Here is an 18,982-nt window from a genome sequence, read left to right on the forward strand (position 1 = left end):
GCACCTACGAGCTGATCTGGTTGAGGTGTATAAAGCCTTGAATGGTTTGAGCACGTTCAATGCTGATGGGATTCTTGCTCAGAATAATCACCTGAGAGGACATAAATTCAAATTGAGGAAAGACAGATGTAGGATAGATGTGTGGTAGTTTTCCTTTAGCCAGCGGGTGGTTGATTGCTGAAACAAACTTCCATCTGTCGTAGAAGTTGATAGCTTAAGTAGATTCAAGGCAGAACTAGACGAACGGTTTGGAGTGAGTGGATTGGTGAAATTAGAAGTGTTTTTTTTTTTTTTTTGGCTGATGCTATATAAGCTTGCTTTCTTATATCATATACTAATGCTATATCCATTTTTTAGAGGAAAAAAATATTTTAAAAACCCCATTGATTAAAAAAAATACAAAAAAATGTTAAAAAAAGACATAATATTCAATATTAATATTAACTTAATTGACAGAATCACAATTTTCAGAGATAGAAACAACTGTTATTTGGAGCAAGAGGTGTTGATTCCTTGCTGGTAGAGGGTTCTGGTGAAACAGATCCAGTTGATGAAGTAATCTTGAGGAAATCGTCAAGCTTCAGTTGCCTTACACCTTGGTGCTGCTTCCTTATTATTGTAGATCGAAATTCTCTAAAATGTTAATAAAAAGGAAGCACATCAGGGTCTGATGATGATATCATCCATATGTTGTCTTATAACAGACAATTTAGGATGAGGTCCAACTAATTCTTTGTCATCATCATCATCATCTTGTTCTCCATGAAGATTTTCCGCATTCTCTACCTTACAAAAAATTTGATGGCCTGAATCACCATCATTTTTGAGCCGCTGTTCCACATCGTTCTCAGTTGCATTTTTGTTACCGGCCCTCAGAAGAGTGTCCTGAAAATTAGACGCTTCAAGGTCCATTTTAGGTTCTACATCATACAAATTTTTCCAAGCATTGGCCAATGTAGTAATCTTCATATCTTTCCATGCAGCTGCTAAGTTGAAGATAACAGATCAGACGCTGTATGCATGTAAATTTTTGCAGTGTCCTGGTGCCTCTTGTAGCTTCTTCTGGGTCTTCTGTTTCTTCCAAAACAACCATCACCTCTTCCAAAACCTTCTTATACAACCTCTTACATGCAGTGATTACACCTGATCCATCGGCTGTATCAGTGAAGTAGTTTTAGGAGGCAGAAAAACTCATTTAATTCTCCCATCCCTGCTAACTAACCTCTCAGCATTAGGTTGAGCAGTAAAACAGCCTTTATTTCATGAGAAGAAATTTTCAGCACATCTGTCTGATAGTGTTGCACATCAGACAGATGTGCGACACTATCAGATATAAATAAATTCTAAATTTTGACTTTAGGACAGAAATTATTTGTCTGTTAAATTCAAAGTCCACTAAATCATTCATTCTAATTTCTATACCATGGCTGATAATACAGAAAAAACAGGCGCCTCCGTAGCCAGGTAGGCAGGAGCAGCAGTGCATACCACACGCTTCTTGATTAGACCGGGATTCGAGCCCGTGACCACCAAATATAGAGGATGCGGGAAGGTCAGGGAATGGCCACCGCATATCCCCGGAGCAATATGGCCTTAGTTGCTAATGCTCCTAAAAACCAAATAACAAACAAACAGAAAAAACACTTTCTATTCAGTTCAGTGAGGACTTTCCTGTTTTAACAGACTCAAAAACTGTGTTCTAATTAGGATGGTGGTTTCTTGGACAACCAAACCTCAAATTTTTTTGACAAATAAGTTATAAAAGTTAAATTTTCTTCAGTGTTTTTTATTTTGCATTAATGAAAGTGCTTCATATTCTGATACTGTACACAAGAATATAAGATACATAAGGAAATAAATGATTACATAACAGGTGAAATGAACAGGGTTAAGAAAGCTGTAAAATTTCTGATTGAAAACTGCTTCAATCTGCAAATTATTGGAAACAATCTCAACAGTCAAAAATATGAAGTTAAATTCAAGGAACTTCTGAAAACCGTTGATATCACTACTCATGTCTCAGTTTCTTATGCTGATGTGTTGGAACATTTTTCCTTAATCTAGTCCTAAGGTTCAGGAAGTTTGTGTAAAATAGGTCTTGCTGGGGTTGGTCACTCATACTTTTGTAGATTTATTGCATGACTGCTTTCTACAATAGCATGTTAGAGAGGCAACAAGAAAGAGCAATAATCTTGATCTGATTATCAGCAGTGATTCTTTGTGCATTAAGAATCTGCAGATAGAGGAACCACTTAGTGGTTCCGCTTTCATAAAAGACACTAAGTAGTCTCAGACTGTTTTTAAATTCTATACAACGGGACCAACTAATGATATTACAAACAACAAATTCTAAATGGGAAGTGTTTGGGGAAACAATCATAGAAGCTACTAACAGATTGATCTTTATATTCTCTAGTAAATCATTTCACATTTCAGTCAGAGACAGGTTTTTTGAAAAATTGATAGGTCAGATTAAAATAAACGGATATTTCACGCACAGTTTTATGTTTGTCTAGAATGGTTTATGTATATGTAGTATATTATAATTCTAGTAGGAGTAAATGATGCAAGAAAGCAAGCTTATATAGCATCAGCCAAAAAAAAAAAAAAAAAAAAGTCACCCATCCAATGAAATCCAAGTATATGTTGTCAAATTATTTTTTGCATCCAGTTCCTTGGTCACTACAACTTACAAGCCTATCAGATTGGTTAGACAAGACTGCCCCTTAACAAATCCATGCTTTGACTGCAGTATAATTGAACACCTGTCCAAATGGTCCTACATTACTTGTTTAACTAGTAATTCCATTATTTTCCATGGAACAGGCATTAAGCTAACAGGCCTGTAATTAGTCATGTTGCCTTTTTATCCCCATTTGTGATAACTGGAGATATATTTACACATCTCCAGTCCGTAGGGAACTTCCCTGAATCCAAGTATGCTCTCATAATGATGGCTGAGGGTTTGCTTTCCTTTGTTGCCTTCCTTAATATAATTGGAATAGATTCCATCCATCCCTGGTTCCTTTTTTTATGTCCATCCTCAACAATTTCTCCTCCGCTTTCATTTCAGTTATCACAAAGTCATTTAGCTCTTCCTTACAGTTTGATAAACTTCTGGCATTTCCTTCCCTAAAGAATTCCTCATGTGTGAGTGTAGATGCAAAATACCTGTTCAATTTGTCCACAACCTGAGCAGGGTCACCAATAGTTAACCGATAAACTGTTACTTCTACTATTAATATAATTGTAGAAGTCTGCATTTTTCTTTGCATTCTTTGCCAGAGACTTCTCATAATCCTGCCTAACCTCCTTTGTAATTTGATTACAGACTAATTTATATCTACTATAGGTTTCTGTATCACCTGATAATTTATATGCAGCCCATGCACTTTTCTTCTCTGCCAACTGTCTCAATAGTTCATCTAACATCTGTTTAAGTCTAAACCTTGAACAGTGTTTCTTCTTTGATTACTTCCCTGAATACTTCCCATTTAGAATTTGCTATTTGTAACATCATCAGTTGGTCCCACTGCACAATTTAAAAACTGTCAGAAACCTCTGTAAAAATCCTTATGAAAGCAAAAGCCTTTCTCCTTTACAGTAGTTATGTCTTAAATTAAATTCCACATTAGTGCGCTGAATCGCTGACACTCAGTGGGTCTTTTAACTTCAGATTCTTAATGCATCAAAAATCACTGCTGATGACCAGATGAAAAGTACTGCTTCCTCTTGTTGCCTCTCTGACATACTGCTGTAGAAAACATTCATCCAAGAAATCCACAAAATCTTGCTACTGTGTTAAGTGACAAACCCACAAATTTCAATCGACATCTGGAAAGTTAAATCCCCATTATGAGACATTCTGATTTTCTGGCTTACTCTATTTCCCTATACAGCTGTTTTGTATGCTCATCACAATGATTAGTCTTATAACACTCTCAATTTTGTTTTCCCCATGCTTATATCACACCAAATTTACTCAACACTACACTTGTCACCTAAGTCAACTGGATGCACTGCCTTAGATTTAATATTCCTCTTAACTAAGAGCATAATTGCTTCACCTCCTCTTGTCCTTCTTGTATACATTGTACTCCCCATATTGAAATTCAGTATCACTTATGTCTAAGTGACACCGTCTCCACTGTTCCTACAATCTCTGTAATTGATGATTTAATTTGATTTAACCCTTTGAACACTTTGAACTTCAAATTCATCAAATTTCTTTACAGTGCTCCTAGCATTATTGTACATGCAAGTATACATGCACGTGTTCTTACCCTTAGTTATTCTAACACAGCACATGCATTCATTTGTTCCATGATAACCCACAGCAGTGCCAGCAATCCCAGACACCTTGCTTTCCAGGTGGCTGGATGTACCAATAGTAGCAACGCAAGAATCTTTTTCACCACTGCCTGCGGCTCTAGTTTACGTATCCCTCCCCAAGCTAGCACTTTTCCGACCCACCTCTCACTGCCTCGATAGCATTACTTGATATTTTTGAACCCATTCCTGTAAAAATAGTCTCTCTTGTTAACAAGCACATACCACACTGAGCAAAATACTACCCAAGGGTCCTTGCACATTCTCTCCAGGGCTGAATTGATTGACAAAGCTCTTAACATATACTCTCTTCTATCATGTCTGGGAAGAATTGTAGACACTTTCAAATTCAATCCTAACTTGCAACTTTTTGCCAACATTGCCCTGTACTTGGTAAATAAGTCCTGAGCTGTCCTACTCTTAATATCATGATTATTTGTTATTTTTACTGTACTTATTGAAAAGATCAATAAATATTTTCAATATTAGTTCAGCAGGATTGACATAATTCTCCCCTTCCCCCAACAATAACTTGAAATAATGTTTCTGTGCTTTTTAGTTTAAAGATATAAGCTGTATTATCGATAAGATGTATACTTTTGCAAAAACATACCTTTAAAATGAAGTTATGCTCCTTATATATTTTAGAAATGTAGAAAACAGTCAAAACACAACACTGTTCACTAGAGAAATAAAGTGAAAATGACCAAGCCTTGGATTAGAATGTTAAAAAGTACCAAGGAAAATATATTTATGGCTGTTCACATTAACAACCAAAAGTAAATGAAACAATATTTAAATACACAATAAACTGACTTTTCATACTTTCACATCCTGTGGAAGGGTGTAGTACTGTACTGCAGATAGCACAGAGGCAGGTGGAAAGAGAAATGTGGCATTTTAGAATTATTTGCAGATTGGTGTCAGAACAAAAATGTTGGAATGGAATACAGTTTTCGTCACAACATACAAATTGACATATTTATGAATGGTACCCAATAGATACGTTAAACTTTTTAAAACAAATTTATTGATGTTCAAAATTTACACATACAACTATTTAAAAAAAAATTAAATATGTTCTGTTATGCTTTGAAGCAAATAAGTGAAAAGTCCATAAGAATTTAAAAAAAAAATGCTTTACAATTAGAAATTATCCTTGCAGCAATTTTTGCACTCAGAAATACAGGTAGTTCTCGACTTTACCAGTTAATTTGTTCCTAGTGCGCGCTCGTAAAGTGGAAATTAAATCTCATAGACATAATGTTAAAAATATGGGTTACATTTTCAACAATGAAATTAGTCAGCTAATTAGTTTGTTTAAACAATGATTGATTTATCCAAAGAAATTAAAATGTAGCCTGTAAAATCAAGCAAATTATAATAATAAAGAAATTGTTTATGACTTACAAATTTTAAAGAATGGTTATTCTTCATCATCGACTAAATGCACACTCGTTGATCACACATTATTGGCTCGGCACTCGTTGGTTTGTTGCACAAGGAGTCGTCTTCTTCAGAAATGCTTCAAGAGGCGTTTGTTTCCAGGATAATCTTCTATTTTCTTTATAAATTTCAATAGTGCATAAGCATTTTTTAACAGAACGCACAAATTGCAACTATTTGTGCGTTCTGTTAAACTTGTTGCTCCGCACGATTTGTGCGGAGCAACAAGTTTAAGAAGCTTAAAAAAAAGGAATGAAGAGAAGATTCTGAAATTTTATTTATGTTTTTTATACGTTTTTTTTGTTTGTATGGAATTTTTTTTTTTTTTTGCGCATTGGCATCTATGGCCAGCTTTTTATATGATTGAAGATTTCAGTAAAGGAGAAACACATTTCACCATAATAACGTGAAAAACCACACAATTCCAGCTATCGGTATTTTTGCAAATGCAATAACATTGAGTTTACTACCCTTTTATAATTGCTTGCAGTAACAGAAAAGCCCAAAAAACTGGAAAGTGGAAATTGTTTTTATTTATTTTTTTCGTCGTGACCTCCAGAAATGTGCTTTAGAAAAATGTCACGAAGGCATTCAAAATTGGTTCTTATAACAGAACATATGATAACGATGAAAGTGTAGTGCATTTTAGTGATTTGAATTGGTAACTAATACAATTTTCACTATAAAAATGACATTTTAGAGAGTTATATAGCAAAAATTTCAACTTCTGAGGTCGTGGAATGAATTACCAAAAAACAGTGTATTATTGGGTTCACATTACGATATTTTCACGATATGATGGTGTCTCTGGAACGGATTAATATCGTAAAGTTGGGTACACTGTATTCTATAGTTATGCGAGTGGTTTGAAATGTGGTGTTTATGAATGTTTAACATTCATTTTTTTGCAATTAATGTTCATATTTTCGATTTTGTTGATACTTGATACTTTAAAGAAAAAAAAACGAAAAAAAAAAACTCATAGACCTGGGAACTTGTAAAGTGAGAACTGCCTGTAAACACTGCCAGAATGATTTCTAAGTAAGTAGTCACTGCAAAAATTATTTCAAAAACTATATTGAGGTAAACTCCTCTTATTAATTTACTAAAAATTATTTCATAACAAGTTATGAGTTGTCATTTGTCTATGAAATGCATAAACCAATAATGTCTACTAACAGAGCGAATTCGGGCCGCTAGCTTATTGAAACATACTTGTACATGGTTTAGACAGGGATAAGAAATGCTCCTTACTGCGAACTTGCTCCTTGCATCTCTTCCTGCTCCAATCTACATAAAAAGTTTTATGCACAATTACACATGGCTTCTGGGATCCAAAAAAATATTGCAGTCAGTCTTCTGCCTGTAATTTTTTATATTTATTAATTAATAATAATTCAATATATTTTATTAATATTTAATAATCTGTATTAATGTTTATTAATACAGATTACTTTTATTAGTTATTCAATTACATTTAAATTACAATATATATTTTTTCAATATTTAATTCTTATTTTGTGAAGGATGATGTTTCTTTGAAGAACAGTAATGCTGTTACTATGTATTGTTTTTATGACAGTTGTGTCAAGTAAAACAGAACTTTTAATGTTTACATGAATTTTTGCACATAAATGCAAGACATGCTTAAATGTAAATTCACATGAAATCAATTTTTTTTTAAAATAAAGTACATTACAGGTAGGACCCATTTTACGACAAGGTTAGGTTCCAGCAAAACAGGATCGTAAAATGAAAAGTTGTTGTTATTTGGTTTTTAGGTGCATTAGCAACTAAGGCCATATTGCTCTGGGGATATGCGGTGGTCATTCCCTGACCTTTCCGCATCCTCTGTATTTGGTGGTGACGGGCTCAAACCCCGGTCTAATCAAGAAGCGTCTGCTATGCACTGCTGCTCCTGCCCACCTGGCTACGGAGGCACCATGAAAAGTCGTAAAACAAGACCAAATTATAATGTAATTAAATGAGATAGGTTCCAAAATTCCCAAAATTTTTCCAAGTATGTACTAATATTTCTATTCTTTATAAATAATTAAATATTTTAAACATTTAATGCACATGTTTTATTTATACTTATACATAAAACAATTAATAAAATAAAATTTTAACTTAATTTGGTCCTGTGGAGTCATCGCTTGAGTACGTATTTACTTCACTGATATTTTATGTGACAATGATGTAATGGAGCAACATTATTGTGAGGTTCCTGGTTGAGTTCCATCTTGTTCTGAGCCTTCCTTTCCCTTCTTTGTCAAGAACTGTAGTATTGACATCTGGCATGACTTTCTACTTCTTTCTTCCAAGGTGTTATAGTAGGGTTTCAACTATAAAATCAAAATTTATTAATGAGGCTTCAAAAAAAGAGTAAGAAAAACTGCCTGAAATGTATGGCTATCAGTTAAAATTGTAATGGGCAATTCTTCTGGATTAAAAAAAGTTTCAATGTAGTGAAATGTCTTGTCTCTATACTTACATTAGTTTCATTAGAAACTAATTTTTCACATATGAATTTATAAAACTCTGAAACTGTCTGTAAATACCACAGTATAATTGCAATAGTATGATTTGCATATGTTTAACAACACAGGTAAAGTAAAATGCGGTCTTACTAAATTCATTGTTCTTTCAAACTGTAGTAGACTTCCAGTTTGAGAGAGCATTACCTTTCTTAACAGTCTTTCTCTACCTGTGATGTAAAACATTGATGCAAATCATATTATAGATATACTTTACAAACTAGTGTAGCAGTGGCCAGTGTTCAGAGACAAATGTTTTAAAAGATAATTATGTGAATTATTTTAGATGAAAAAGTGAATGTTTAATATGATTCCATTATTTATTCAGATAATTAAATTTTTGTATAGTGTTAGATGATGAAGATTCCTGTACAATCACTGCTGGAGCTATAGTAACAGTAACCGCCACTCTCTGTAGACAAAATATGGGTATTCTCTTTGATCAGGAACATTCACATGAGCCAGAAATCGTTGATGAAATAATAGAAGAAAATGAGGCAAGTTTTAAGTTAAGGAAGTATTGTTTCCATAATGGAATTTTGGAAACAATACTAAACCTTGGGCCCTACATTTGTGTAATTTATAATGGTCTTTTGATTTTCTTATCCAATTTCTTATCACTTGTAAAATTCAGTTGTACGTGAATTGTTGTACATGCTAACTGTTGGAAGTATATTATTTCTAGTAATTATCATTTAAATATAATTTGTGTATATACAGTAAAATCTCGTTAATACAAACTTGGTTTATACAAAATACTCGTTTATATGAGGCACATACCATTCCCTTGCAAAAGGATAGGCTTTTCTAAGTACATATATTCACTTATTACAAAATTTGGTTAATATGTATTACAAAGTTTGTTTTCACCCCGTGAGAAATAAATATTGTCATTTTGTATGTTTAATACAAAACATGGCACAGTTGTCTGATTATTGCCTGTGGCCATCTGGTTCCCTGCCATCCTAAAGGATGGCACTGGCTTGTTATAATTTACTTTTGTGTAAACAAAACCAGTTTATGGTAGCTACAACTTAAATGCACTCTGAAAAGATGATGTTAAATTAACTAAAGAATAAACAATTTTTGTAATGGAGTGTTTACATACACTCCCTCTCTCTCTCTTTCCACGGGAAAAGGTCAATTGCAATTGTTATGCCAGTTCAAGAGTCTTTTGCTACAGTATAATCTATTTTTTGTGTCATTTTATCTGAGCTTATGTCTTTTTTGGAACTTGTGTCTTTAAATTAATTTGAAGTTTGTTTATATTAAATCTCATCTAGTAGTGTTATGGCGACAAAATGTAAACTGTGTAAGCCTGGAAATTAAACTGAAAATTGTACTGAAAATAGGAATGGAACGAAGCAAAACGGACATTGCAAAGGAATACAACATCCCTTTACCTACTTTATCTACAATACTGAAAACGAGAAAAAAAAAAACTTGAAGTGCGTGACACTGGAGCAACAGGAAACACATTCATGTTAAAAAACACAAGGAGCTTGAAACAAAACTTTTCGAGTGGTACTAACAAATGCGTGCACCTTAATTTGCCAATGTCAGGTCTGATTTTTCAAGAAAAGGCAAATTATTTAGCTCAGCAACATGGAATAAGCGAATTCAAATGCAGCAGTAGCTGGCTCTAAATATTTAAAGACAGGAATAACTTGATAACTTGATTTCGTGAAATGTTTGCGGCAAGTCTGGATTAGTCGACAAAGAAAAGGCTACAGACTGGTTGTGTTCTGTACGGTCCATCCTTGAAAAATATGAGGCAAAGGATATTTTTAATCTTGACAAGACAGATTTGTTTTATAATTTGCTGACAAACAAAACATTTGCTGTTTGAGAAGAGTCTTGTCATGGGGGAAAATTAAGTAAACAAAGACTCATTGTTCTGTTATGCTGCAATTCAGATGGCAATACACAACTATGCCCACTTTTGATTGGTAAATTTTCCAAGCCAAGACGTTTTAAAGAAGTCAACCAACTTCCCTGTGATTATGTGGCCAATAGAAGTGCTTGGCTTATGGTCAAAATTTTTCCCTCTTTGTTATCAAAAGTGTACAGAAGAATGACTTCAGAAAAAAGCAACATTTTGATGATTCTAGATTGTTGTACAGCACATTCTGCTGAGATACTTAAGTTGACAAATATACAGCTGTTGTTTTTACCTCCCGTTATCACCAGTTTTATGCAGCCACTGGATCAAGGCATTATTTATAACCACAAGAGAGTATATAGAGCCTGCCTGATAAGGTACTTGATCCTCCACATAGAAGGAGAGTGAACAATTTGCAGCCAAATTGGAATGTCTTGGATGCTATCTGTAATCTTGTTATTGCTTGAGACAGTATTGCATCAAATGTAATAATCAGTACTTGAGAAAGTGGCTTTGGAGAGAATATCATTGAAAAGCATGGTCCAGCAGACAAATGTGATAGCAATATTGAGGAATGGGGAAATTTGAAGGAGCATATGGATTTTGTCGGCAAATGTGAAGAGTTTGTGAAGGTACATGATGTAGTTTCTACCACAGCAACGCAACACCAAAAGAGCTGCTGAGCACCAAACAAAATGATGACGTTTTGTTACCAGCAACAGCAAAAGTGAAGAAGCATGTACACACTGTCATCTAAAAAAAAATACCCAAAATGCATTGAGCATGATAGAGAATGTGTTGGACTGCAGTAACATTGATAAAGAAACAACTGACCGGGCTAGCCGGGTGGGTAAAGTGCCTGCCTGGCAACCCAAAGGTCGCGGGTTTGAATCCCGCCTCGGGCTTGGATCAAAGTACTGCAAAAACCTTGGGAGGTGCATTATGGCCACAGAAGCTGATGCTCCAACAACTACCAAAAAAAAAAAAAAAATAAATAAATAAATAAAGAAACAACTATTGCATTTGATATCTGTGCTTTAGTTAAAAATGCATATAGGACAAGACAAAAATTGTGCAAAGAACATTGGATTCTTTCTTTAAATTCGATTAATTTATTAAAAAGTTAATGGTTTGTATGTTGATATTGATATATCAATATATCGATTTGTATGTTGATATTCCTTTTATATTGAGATTAATTCTTTTTACTGTGATACTGAAATATTGTATATATCAAATTATATACTGTACAATATTTTCATTTTTGTTACTTGCTTGTTACTTGCTTTTTTCTTAGTTTATCTTACAAATAAAATGTTAAACAAGGCTTTTGTTTTTATTATTTTATTTTATTAATTATTTTAAATTTATTTTTGATATTATTTATTATTGTTCTCAGATATGTGCCCAAAAAAAAAAAAAAAAAAAAAAAGTAAAATTTGGACACTTTTATGGACCTCGTTATTACAAATCGTGAAAATTTAGGTCCTTTGAACATTGTATTACGAGATTCGACTGTAGTTATATTTTAACTTAAAGCATCCTCAATTTCTATAAAGAATAACAAGAGATTGCCATATTCTTTTATTACTAGATTTTGTAACTAATCATTCTTTTTTTTTTTTTTTAACTATATTTTCTGTTTTGGGCAATAAGAATTTTTTTTTTTTTTTACTTAATGTATCTTTTAGGAAAATATACCTGCACCAAGCTTCATCCATTTATAACTGTATAAAAAATTTGAACCTACGAAAACTTTTGCTGTTCTTGATGAATAAGCCTCTCCTGGACTTACGTAAGGGTTGTGTTCCATGGAACTCTACGTAAGTCTGAATTTCCCTAAATGCTTATGCAGCACTCACAAATTTGATTGAAGCAAAAAAGAAATATTCGACGAACATGTAAATAGCATTATTTTTTCAATTTTTTTATCTCATGCACAGGAAAAATTACAAAAGTGTACAAAATTTTCAAAATTATAAGATTACAAAAAGAGAGAGGAGACAAGCATAACATCAGCAAGTTTTACATTTTGAGCATCGTTGCCAGAATTAACTCTCCAGCTGATAAGTATGCTGCTGTGGAAGTTGAGGGCTGTGGAGATTTAGAAGGGGTTTTTTCCAACACATCACAAAATTTCTCTGCTGCTACAGAATCAACACTGGCAACTTCACTGCATACTTTAATGTTTTGGAAACCAGCATGACGCTTGAGCCTATAAAACCTTTGCTTGCCACGAACTTGACTTGCAGTTCAGCGTACTTATCCTTGATTTCTTCATAAATACTTGTTACTTTTTCTTGAATGGCCGTTAGACTCACGAGCACTCAGTTCTGAATCTGATTTTCCATCCATATTATTAATAAGCTTTTCCATCTTCGATATAGCACCTGAACACTGTTTTGTGATCACTGTTAGTCTTAAATGTGTTGATCCTTTAACATGTTCTTTTATATGCGCCCTGTCCTTTAACATAGTATTCACTATTGAAGCAGGTAAACCTAATTCCCGTGTAACAGATGGCAAACTTTTTACTGGTTCGTACTTCTTAATTATCTTCATTTCTAAATCAATTTTGTTTTATTCCTAGCCCTGCCACCATTTGTGCTTTCCATTGGTCGCTTTCACTTCACCGTTGTAATAAGTAAATAGGAATGAAGAAAAGTTTCTGAAAATTTATTTATTTATTTTTATATGATTGAAGATTTCAGCGAAGGGGAACTCGTTTCACCATAATACCATAATGTAAAAATTCAATATTCCAGTTATCGTTATTATCACAAATGCAATAAGATCGAGTTTACTACCTGTTTATAATAGATTATGCTAACAGAAAAGCCCAATAAGCCCGAAAGTGCAGTTTGTTTTTATTGTTTTATGGTTATGACCTCCAGTAATGTGTTTTAGAAAAATATCGCAAAGGCATTCCAAATTGATTCTTATAATGGAACATATGATAACGATGAAAATGTAATGCAATTTCCAATATAAAAATGACCTTTTAGAGAGATAAATATCTTAGTTATATAGTGAAACTTTCCAAGGTCTTGGAACGAATTACCAAAAAAAAAAAAAAAAAAAGTGTTATTGGGTTCACAATAAGCACTATATTTTAACTATACCTCCATTTATTCCTATGGGATGCAAAATACGTTTTCACGATTTTTTTTTTAAGTTTACACCAGCTGGCAAAAACTTACATAAAGTCGAATTTCCTAAGTCGAGTATTATGTAAGCCGTGGAGTCCCTGTACTGTATGAAATGGTTATTAATTGCCGTACGTGTGGCCAAAAAATGAGAAAAATAAAAATTTTCTCATTTTAAATATCAGAATTATATTCTGATATTAAAGTTTTTCTGATATAAAACTTATTGAAATTTACAATGAGAAAATTTATGTATTTTCTTTATGAATTCTAATATATCTATGATAAAATGTGTAATAAATATTTATATATTTTATCATAAAATTTGTATGATAAAATATAAAATGTATCTCCCCATTAGAGTTAATGACTGTACTGCTCAAGTAATTTTTAATACTAAACCAAAATAAAATGTTATTTTTTTTTAAGTTTGGTATGTTCTATTTTCAGTTAGACAAACTAAAAATAGAACATAGTGTATGATTTGATTTACTTTTCAGTTTTAAATTAAGCCTAAACCTGAACACAGGGTTAGGGTCAGAGCACAGCTCTGATCCTTTATAATTAATATTTTAACTGTATTTTATGACTTAGTGCAAATGCATCATATTAGTACACAGCCAATTCTAGATTAGCAAATTATTTGCAAAAGCAGCATCATTTAAGTCATATCTCATATTGTGAATACCTTCATGACGAGTTGCCATGACATTGCACTACTTCGAATAAGTAGCGCTTCACCCAAAGGAGAAGACTATTGTTACTTATTCTCAGTGGATACCACCACCCAGATGGCACCGTTTCATGGCTATTTGGCCCTTCTTTGGTGGGTGGGTAGGTACCCAAGTGATGTAATGATGGCAAAACAGTTATGAAGTATAACTCCACAATGTGAGAGATGCCTGATGGTGTTTCTCATATATAATTCATCATATACACCATCAGGCATCTCTCATATTGTGGAGTTATACTTCATTAACTCCACTTCGTGCAGCTGTAAAGTGATGTCAAAATGCAAATCATCCCATACAAGAACTGTGTGTGTCCAGCTTACTTAGCTCAATTGGCAAGAGTAGCAACAGAATCAAATTTGTAACTCATGTTGAGTTACAAATGCTGGTGAATAAGTGATAGCACTAAAAGAAAAATTTTCAGTTTTTTTTTTTTTTTTCATGGATTACAAATATTAAACAGTAAATAACATCCTAAGATATGGATACAGGCACACCTCTACTTATATACAACTCGTAGATATGCACAAAGTTCTCAAAATTAATAAAAATACTGTATATCGAAAATACATCAACAGTTTTGAACCACAAATGCGAATTGCCAAAATCAACTGCTGTACAGTGGACCCCTGCTTTACGATATTAATCCGTTCCAGAGACACCATTGTATCATGAAAATATCGTAATGTGAACCCAGTAACACATTGTTTTTTTGGTAATTCATTCGAAGACCTTGAAAGTTGAAATTTTCGCTATATGACTAAGCTATTTATCTCTCTAAAAGTTCGTCGTTTTTATAATGAAATGGTATTAGTTTTATATAAATTTATGTCAAATAAGCACAGCAGAAAAATCACTTAACTAAAGGATGCAAAAAAAAAAAAAAAAACCACATGGGCCAAATGTTTACAAATGCTGCAGCTGGATGAGAGGAAGGACTGTGTGGTCTAGTCAGAGACAATGATAACCCCTGAAATAAGTAGGCTCCAGCTGTATTCACACTGGAGACAACATGATCACTAGAATCAGCTGTTTTATAGAATCAAATTTCAAAAAAAGCAATCTAAACCATTAAAATGCACTACACTTTCACCATTTATTGTCCTGGAAACTCGGGTTTTTCATCAAGCAAACAGAAAATCGAACACAGAACACACAATTGGAAGACAGTATAAATGGAGCAATATGGCCTTAGTTGCTGATGCTCCTAAAAAACCCTACTATAACACTGTTTATTGTTGTTTGGTTATAAGAATCAATTTTGAGTCATATCTCAAAATATATATTTTCTAAAGCACATTTCTGGAGGTCACTACCACAAAACAATAAAAACAATTTGCAGTTTCCTTGCCGACCAGGCTAGCTAGACGGGTAAAGTGTCTGCCTGGCAACCCAAAGGTCGCGGGTTCGAATCCATCCTCAGATTTGGATTAGAATAAAATGCAAAAACTTTGGGAGGTGCATTATGGCCACAGAAGCCGATGCGCCAACAACTAACAAAAAAAAAAAAAAAAAAATTGCAGTTTACAGTTTATTGAGATTTTCTATTAGTGCAATCTATTATAAACAGGTAGTAAACTTGATCTTATTGCATTTGCAATAATACCGATAGCTGGAATTCTGTGGATTTTTACATTATTATGGTGAAACAAGTTTCCCTTTCACTGAGACCTTTAATCATGTGAAATAAATAATAAAATAAACATAAATTTTCAGAATCTTCTCTTCATTCCTATTTTTTAAGCTTCTTAAACTTACTTCGTATTTCACTTGCACTTATCGTGTTAGTTGCAGTTTGTGCATGTAATTGATTGCTTATCTTTTGTACTTGTATATTGTACCTTGTTTATATGCTATACAGTACTGTTTACAGGTATTAGATTAAATTACTTTTGAATAAATACTGTACTCTACATTATTATTCATTGTGTTTTTTCAGCCTCATTTAACTTGAGGCTGAAAAACAAACTTCACCAGGCTGTATGTACTGTAATGTTTACAGCATTTTTTTATTTGTAACGGGGGGGGGGGTTATAATCTTGGTGAGTTGTACTGTACATGTATTTAGTATCTACAAGACCGAAGTTGGACTACGTACAAAATGCACTTATGTACATGAAAAAAAAAAACCCAATTAACTACGTAAGTTGAGGAGTGTCTGTACTCTGTTGTTCTTTAGCAGTAGGTATACTTATATGTAATAAACAACATAGCACTTATTTTAACCTATAGCTTGTTGGCTTATATACATTGAGCTGCATAACTAGTTATAACAGAAGCAAAAGTGAAACTTGGCAACTTTTGTTATTATGTGTGAGGAATTGATAAAGATTGACATACAGTAATACCCCGACTTATGCTACCCCGACTTACGCGAACTCGGAGTTACGCGGTTCTTGATTTTTTCGTTTGGCAACGCTGCCGCCCACTATCTTCAAGGTCGTTTTTCATATGTTATCGATATACGGTGCGACGGCGGAGAATGAGAGCGAAAGATGAACAAAATTCAACTTTGCTGCTTTTATGTTTTTTATATCAGTGAAGGGGAAACACATTTCACCATAATAACGTAAAAACCAACACAATTCCAGCTATCGGTATAATCGCAAATGCAATTAGATCGAGTTTACTACCAGTTTATAACAGATTTCACTAGCAGAAACGCAACTGGATTTTTATTGTTTTATGGTAATAACCCCTAGAAATGTGAGGTGTTAATAGTGTATCTCTGCCTTTATGGTGTTGTTTATTCAGTTGCTACATGCGCGCAGCTTTGTTTATGCATATCAAGCGTGCCTCCTCGTTTTGTAATTGTGCTTTATTCCCTAAAAATGAGTAAAATACTTAATTAAAAGGTGTGAAAAGGAAGCGTCCTGGTGAAGACACTGCAGATTCAGAGAGAAAAAGAAAAGCAATTATCGATAAACAGAGGCGGACTGGATCAAAAATTCTTACCCGGGAAAATTTATAGTGGCCTCATACTATGGTTTATGGCCTAAATCACACTGGCCCACCGAGGTTTCCCCGGTAAGGTTTATGGCCAGTCCGCCTCTGTCGATAGAGAAAAAATATGAAATTGTGAAAAGCTTTGAGCGAAATGAAAGACCATGTGATATTGCACGTGCTACAGGCCTAAATGAAGCAACGGCGAAAAGCACATGACAATTGCAAACTTGAGAGGTTGAAAATTGAAAAGGGCTCAATTGTAAAGGGCTTAAAAATTTTAGAAAACATAGACTCCAACGAAGAACGCGTTATAGCTACAAAGCAAGGAATAAAAAAATTATTAGCTTGCTACGAAGAAATTCTGCGTGAAAAAAAGAACGTGCTGTGTCGTCAGACGAATTTGTTAGATTTTATGAAGCCATCGACATCGAAATAACTTTTTAACGTAAGTCATTTGTTTTTTTAATACATATTTTGTATTAATATGTATAAAGAACTGCAATTTTATTAATATTTTTCTTCTAAACTAGTGTTTTTGTTAGTCCTTGGTCCCAATTAAGCAAAATTTATATGTATTTATATGCAAAGTTGTACCCCGACTTACGCGAATTCGACTTACGCGATTTTCGTCGGACCCACCTATCGCGTAACTTCGGGGTATTACTGTACTTCAATTTAAATTTTTTTTAAGAAGAATGACTAGATGTGCAAAAGACATATGGGAACGTGAAATTCAAGTTAAGAGAAATATTACTTCTCTTAAAAAACTCCCCAATTAACTACGAATTCATGAGTATGAATTCAGTTACTGAAGTGTAACTGAATTCATTCTCATGCCCAATAAATTTTCATTTTAAGCTCAAAATTTACGTGGAATCAGTGTCCATTGCTTAAGATCATTCTCGATAAGAAATCACAAAATAAGAAGAATATTAACTTTTTTTTTTTTTTTTTTTTTTTTAATTTCTTCCGTACAAAAGTATTTTATCTCTGAAGTACATTCATTGATATTTTCTCTGATATTAAGTGTGTACATAAGTGATGTACGAGGTGTGACAATAAAGTTTCGAGAATAATTAATTTAAATATTTTATTTTGAAAATTATGCATGTGAGGCCATCACCTTCAAAGTAGTCCCCTTCAGACTGTACACACATTTCAGCGTAGGATCAATTGATCATAACATTAGCATTAGTAGAGGCATACGATGCAAGAAAGCAAGCTCAGCCGGAAAAAAAACAAAAAAAACCATCCCATTTCATCCCTCCATTCGTTCCAACTGCCTGTCCAACTCAGCCTTAAATTTATTTAGGCTATTAGCTTCCACAACAAAACATGGAAGCCTGTTCCACCAATCACTTACTCACTGGCTAAAGGCAAATTTCTGCACATCTGTTCTACAACTATCTTTCCTCAATTTGAAACTGCCCCCTCAGGTTCTTAGTCTGAGCAAGACGAAGAATCCCATCAGCATTCAGCTTGCTCAACCCATTCAAGGCCTTATACACCTCAATCAGATCACCTCGCAGGTGCCTACTCTCCAGGTGCTGCAATTTGCAGAACTTAAGCCTTTCTTGGTAAGAGCACTCCTTAGTTCCTTCACCAATCTTGTTGCCCTTCTTTGTACTCGTTCTACCAACTCTACATCCTTCCTAAAATGAGGCCTCCAGACCTGTACACAGTTATTTTAAAGGAGGCGGCAAAGCAACTAAGGCAAACCCTTAGCCATAATTATGAGAGCATCCTTGGACTCAGGGGAGGTTCCCACGGACTGGAGATGTGCAAATGTGTCCCCAATTCACAAAGGTGGATTGAAGGGTGACACGAGTAATTACAGACCAGTTAGTTTAACTTCTGTTCCGGGTAAAATAATGGAGTCACTGGTTAAAGATGCATTGCAGGATCATCTAGACAAGACTGCAGCAATAATTCAAACACAGCATGGGTTTGTTAAGGGAAAGTCTT

General features: G+C 33.9%; 1 protein-coding gene across 1 annotated transcript in view; it reads left to right on the plus strand.

The window, feature by feature from the left end:
- The window catches only part of Sec63 (translocation protein Sec63), a 237,335-nt gene that overhangs the window by 176,282 nt on the left and 42,071 nt on the right, over positions 1 to 18,982 (plus strand). The window contains exon 14 of the mRNA XM_090379377.1: positions 8,661 to 8,809. Within this exon, the coding sequence (XP_090235503.1) occupies positions 8,661 to 8,809 (149 nt within the window). The remainder of the gene's footprint in view (positions 1 to 8,660; positions 8,810 to 18,982) is intronic.

The sequence above is a fragment of the Mastigoproctus giganteus genome, chromosome 8, assembly GCF_048544385.1.
Source record: "Mastigoproctus giganteus isolate SK-2022 chromosome 8, ASM4854438v1, whole genome shotgun sequence".
In the NCBI taxonomy this organism is placed as follows: Eukaryota; Metazoa; Arthropoda; class Arachnida; order Uropygi; family Thelyphonidae; genus Mastigoproctus; species Mastigoproctus giganteus.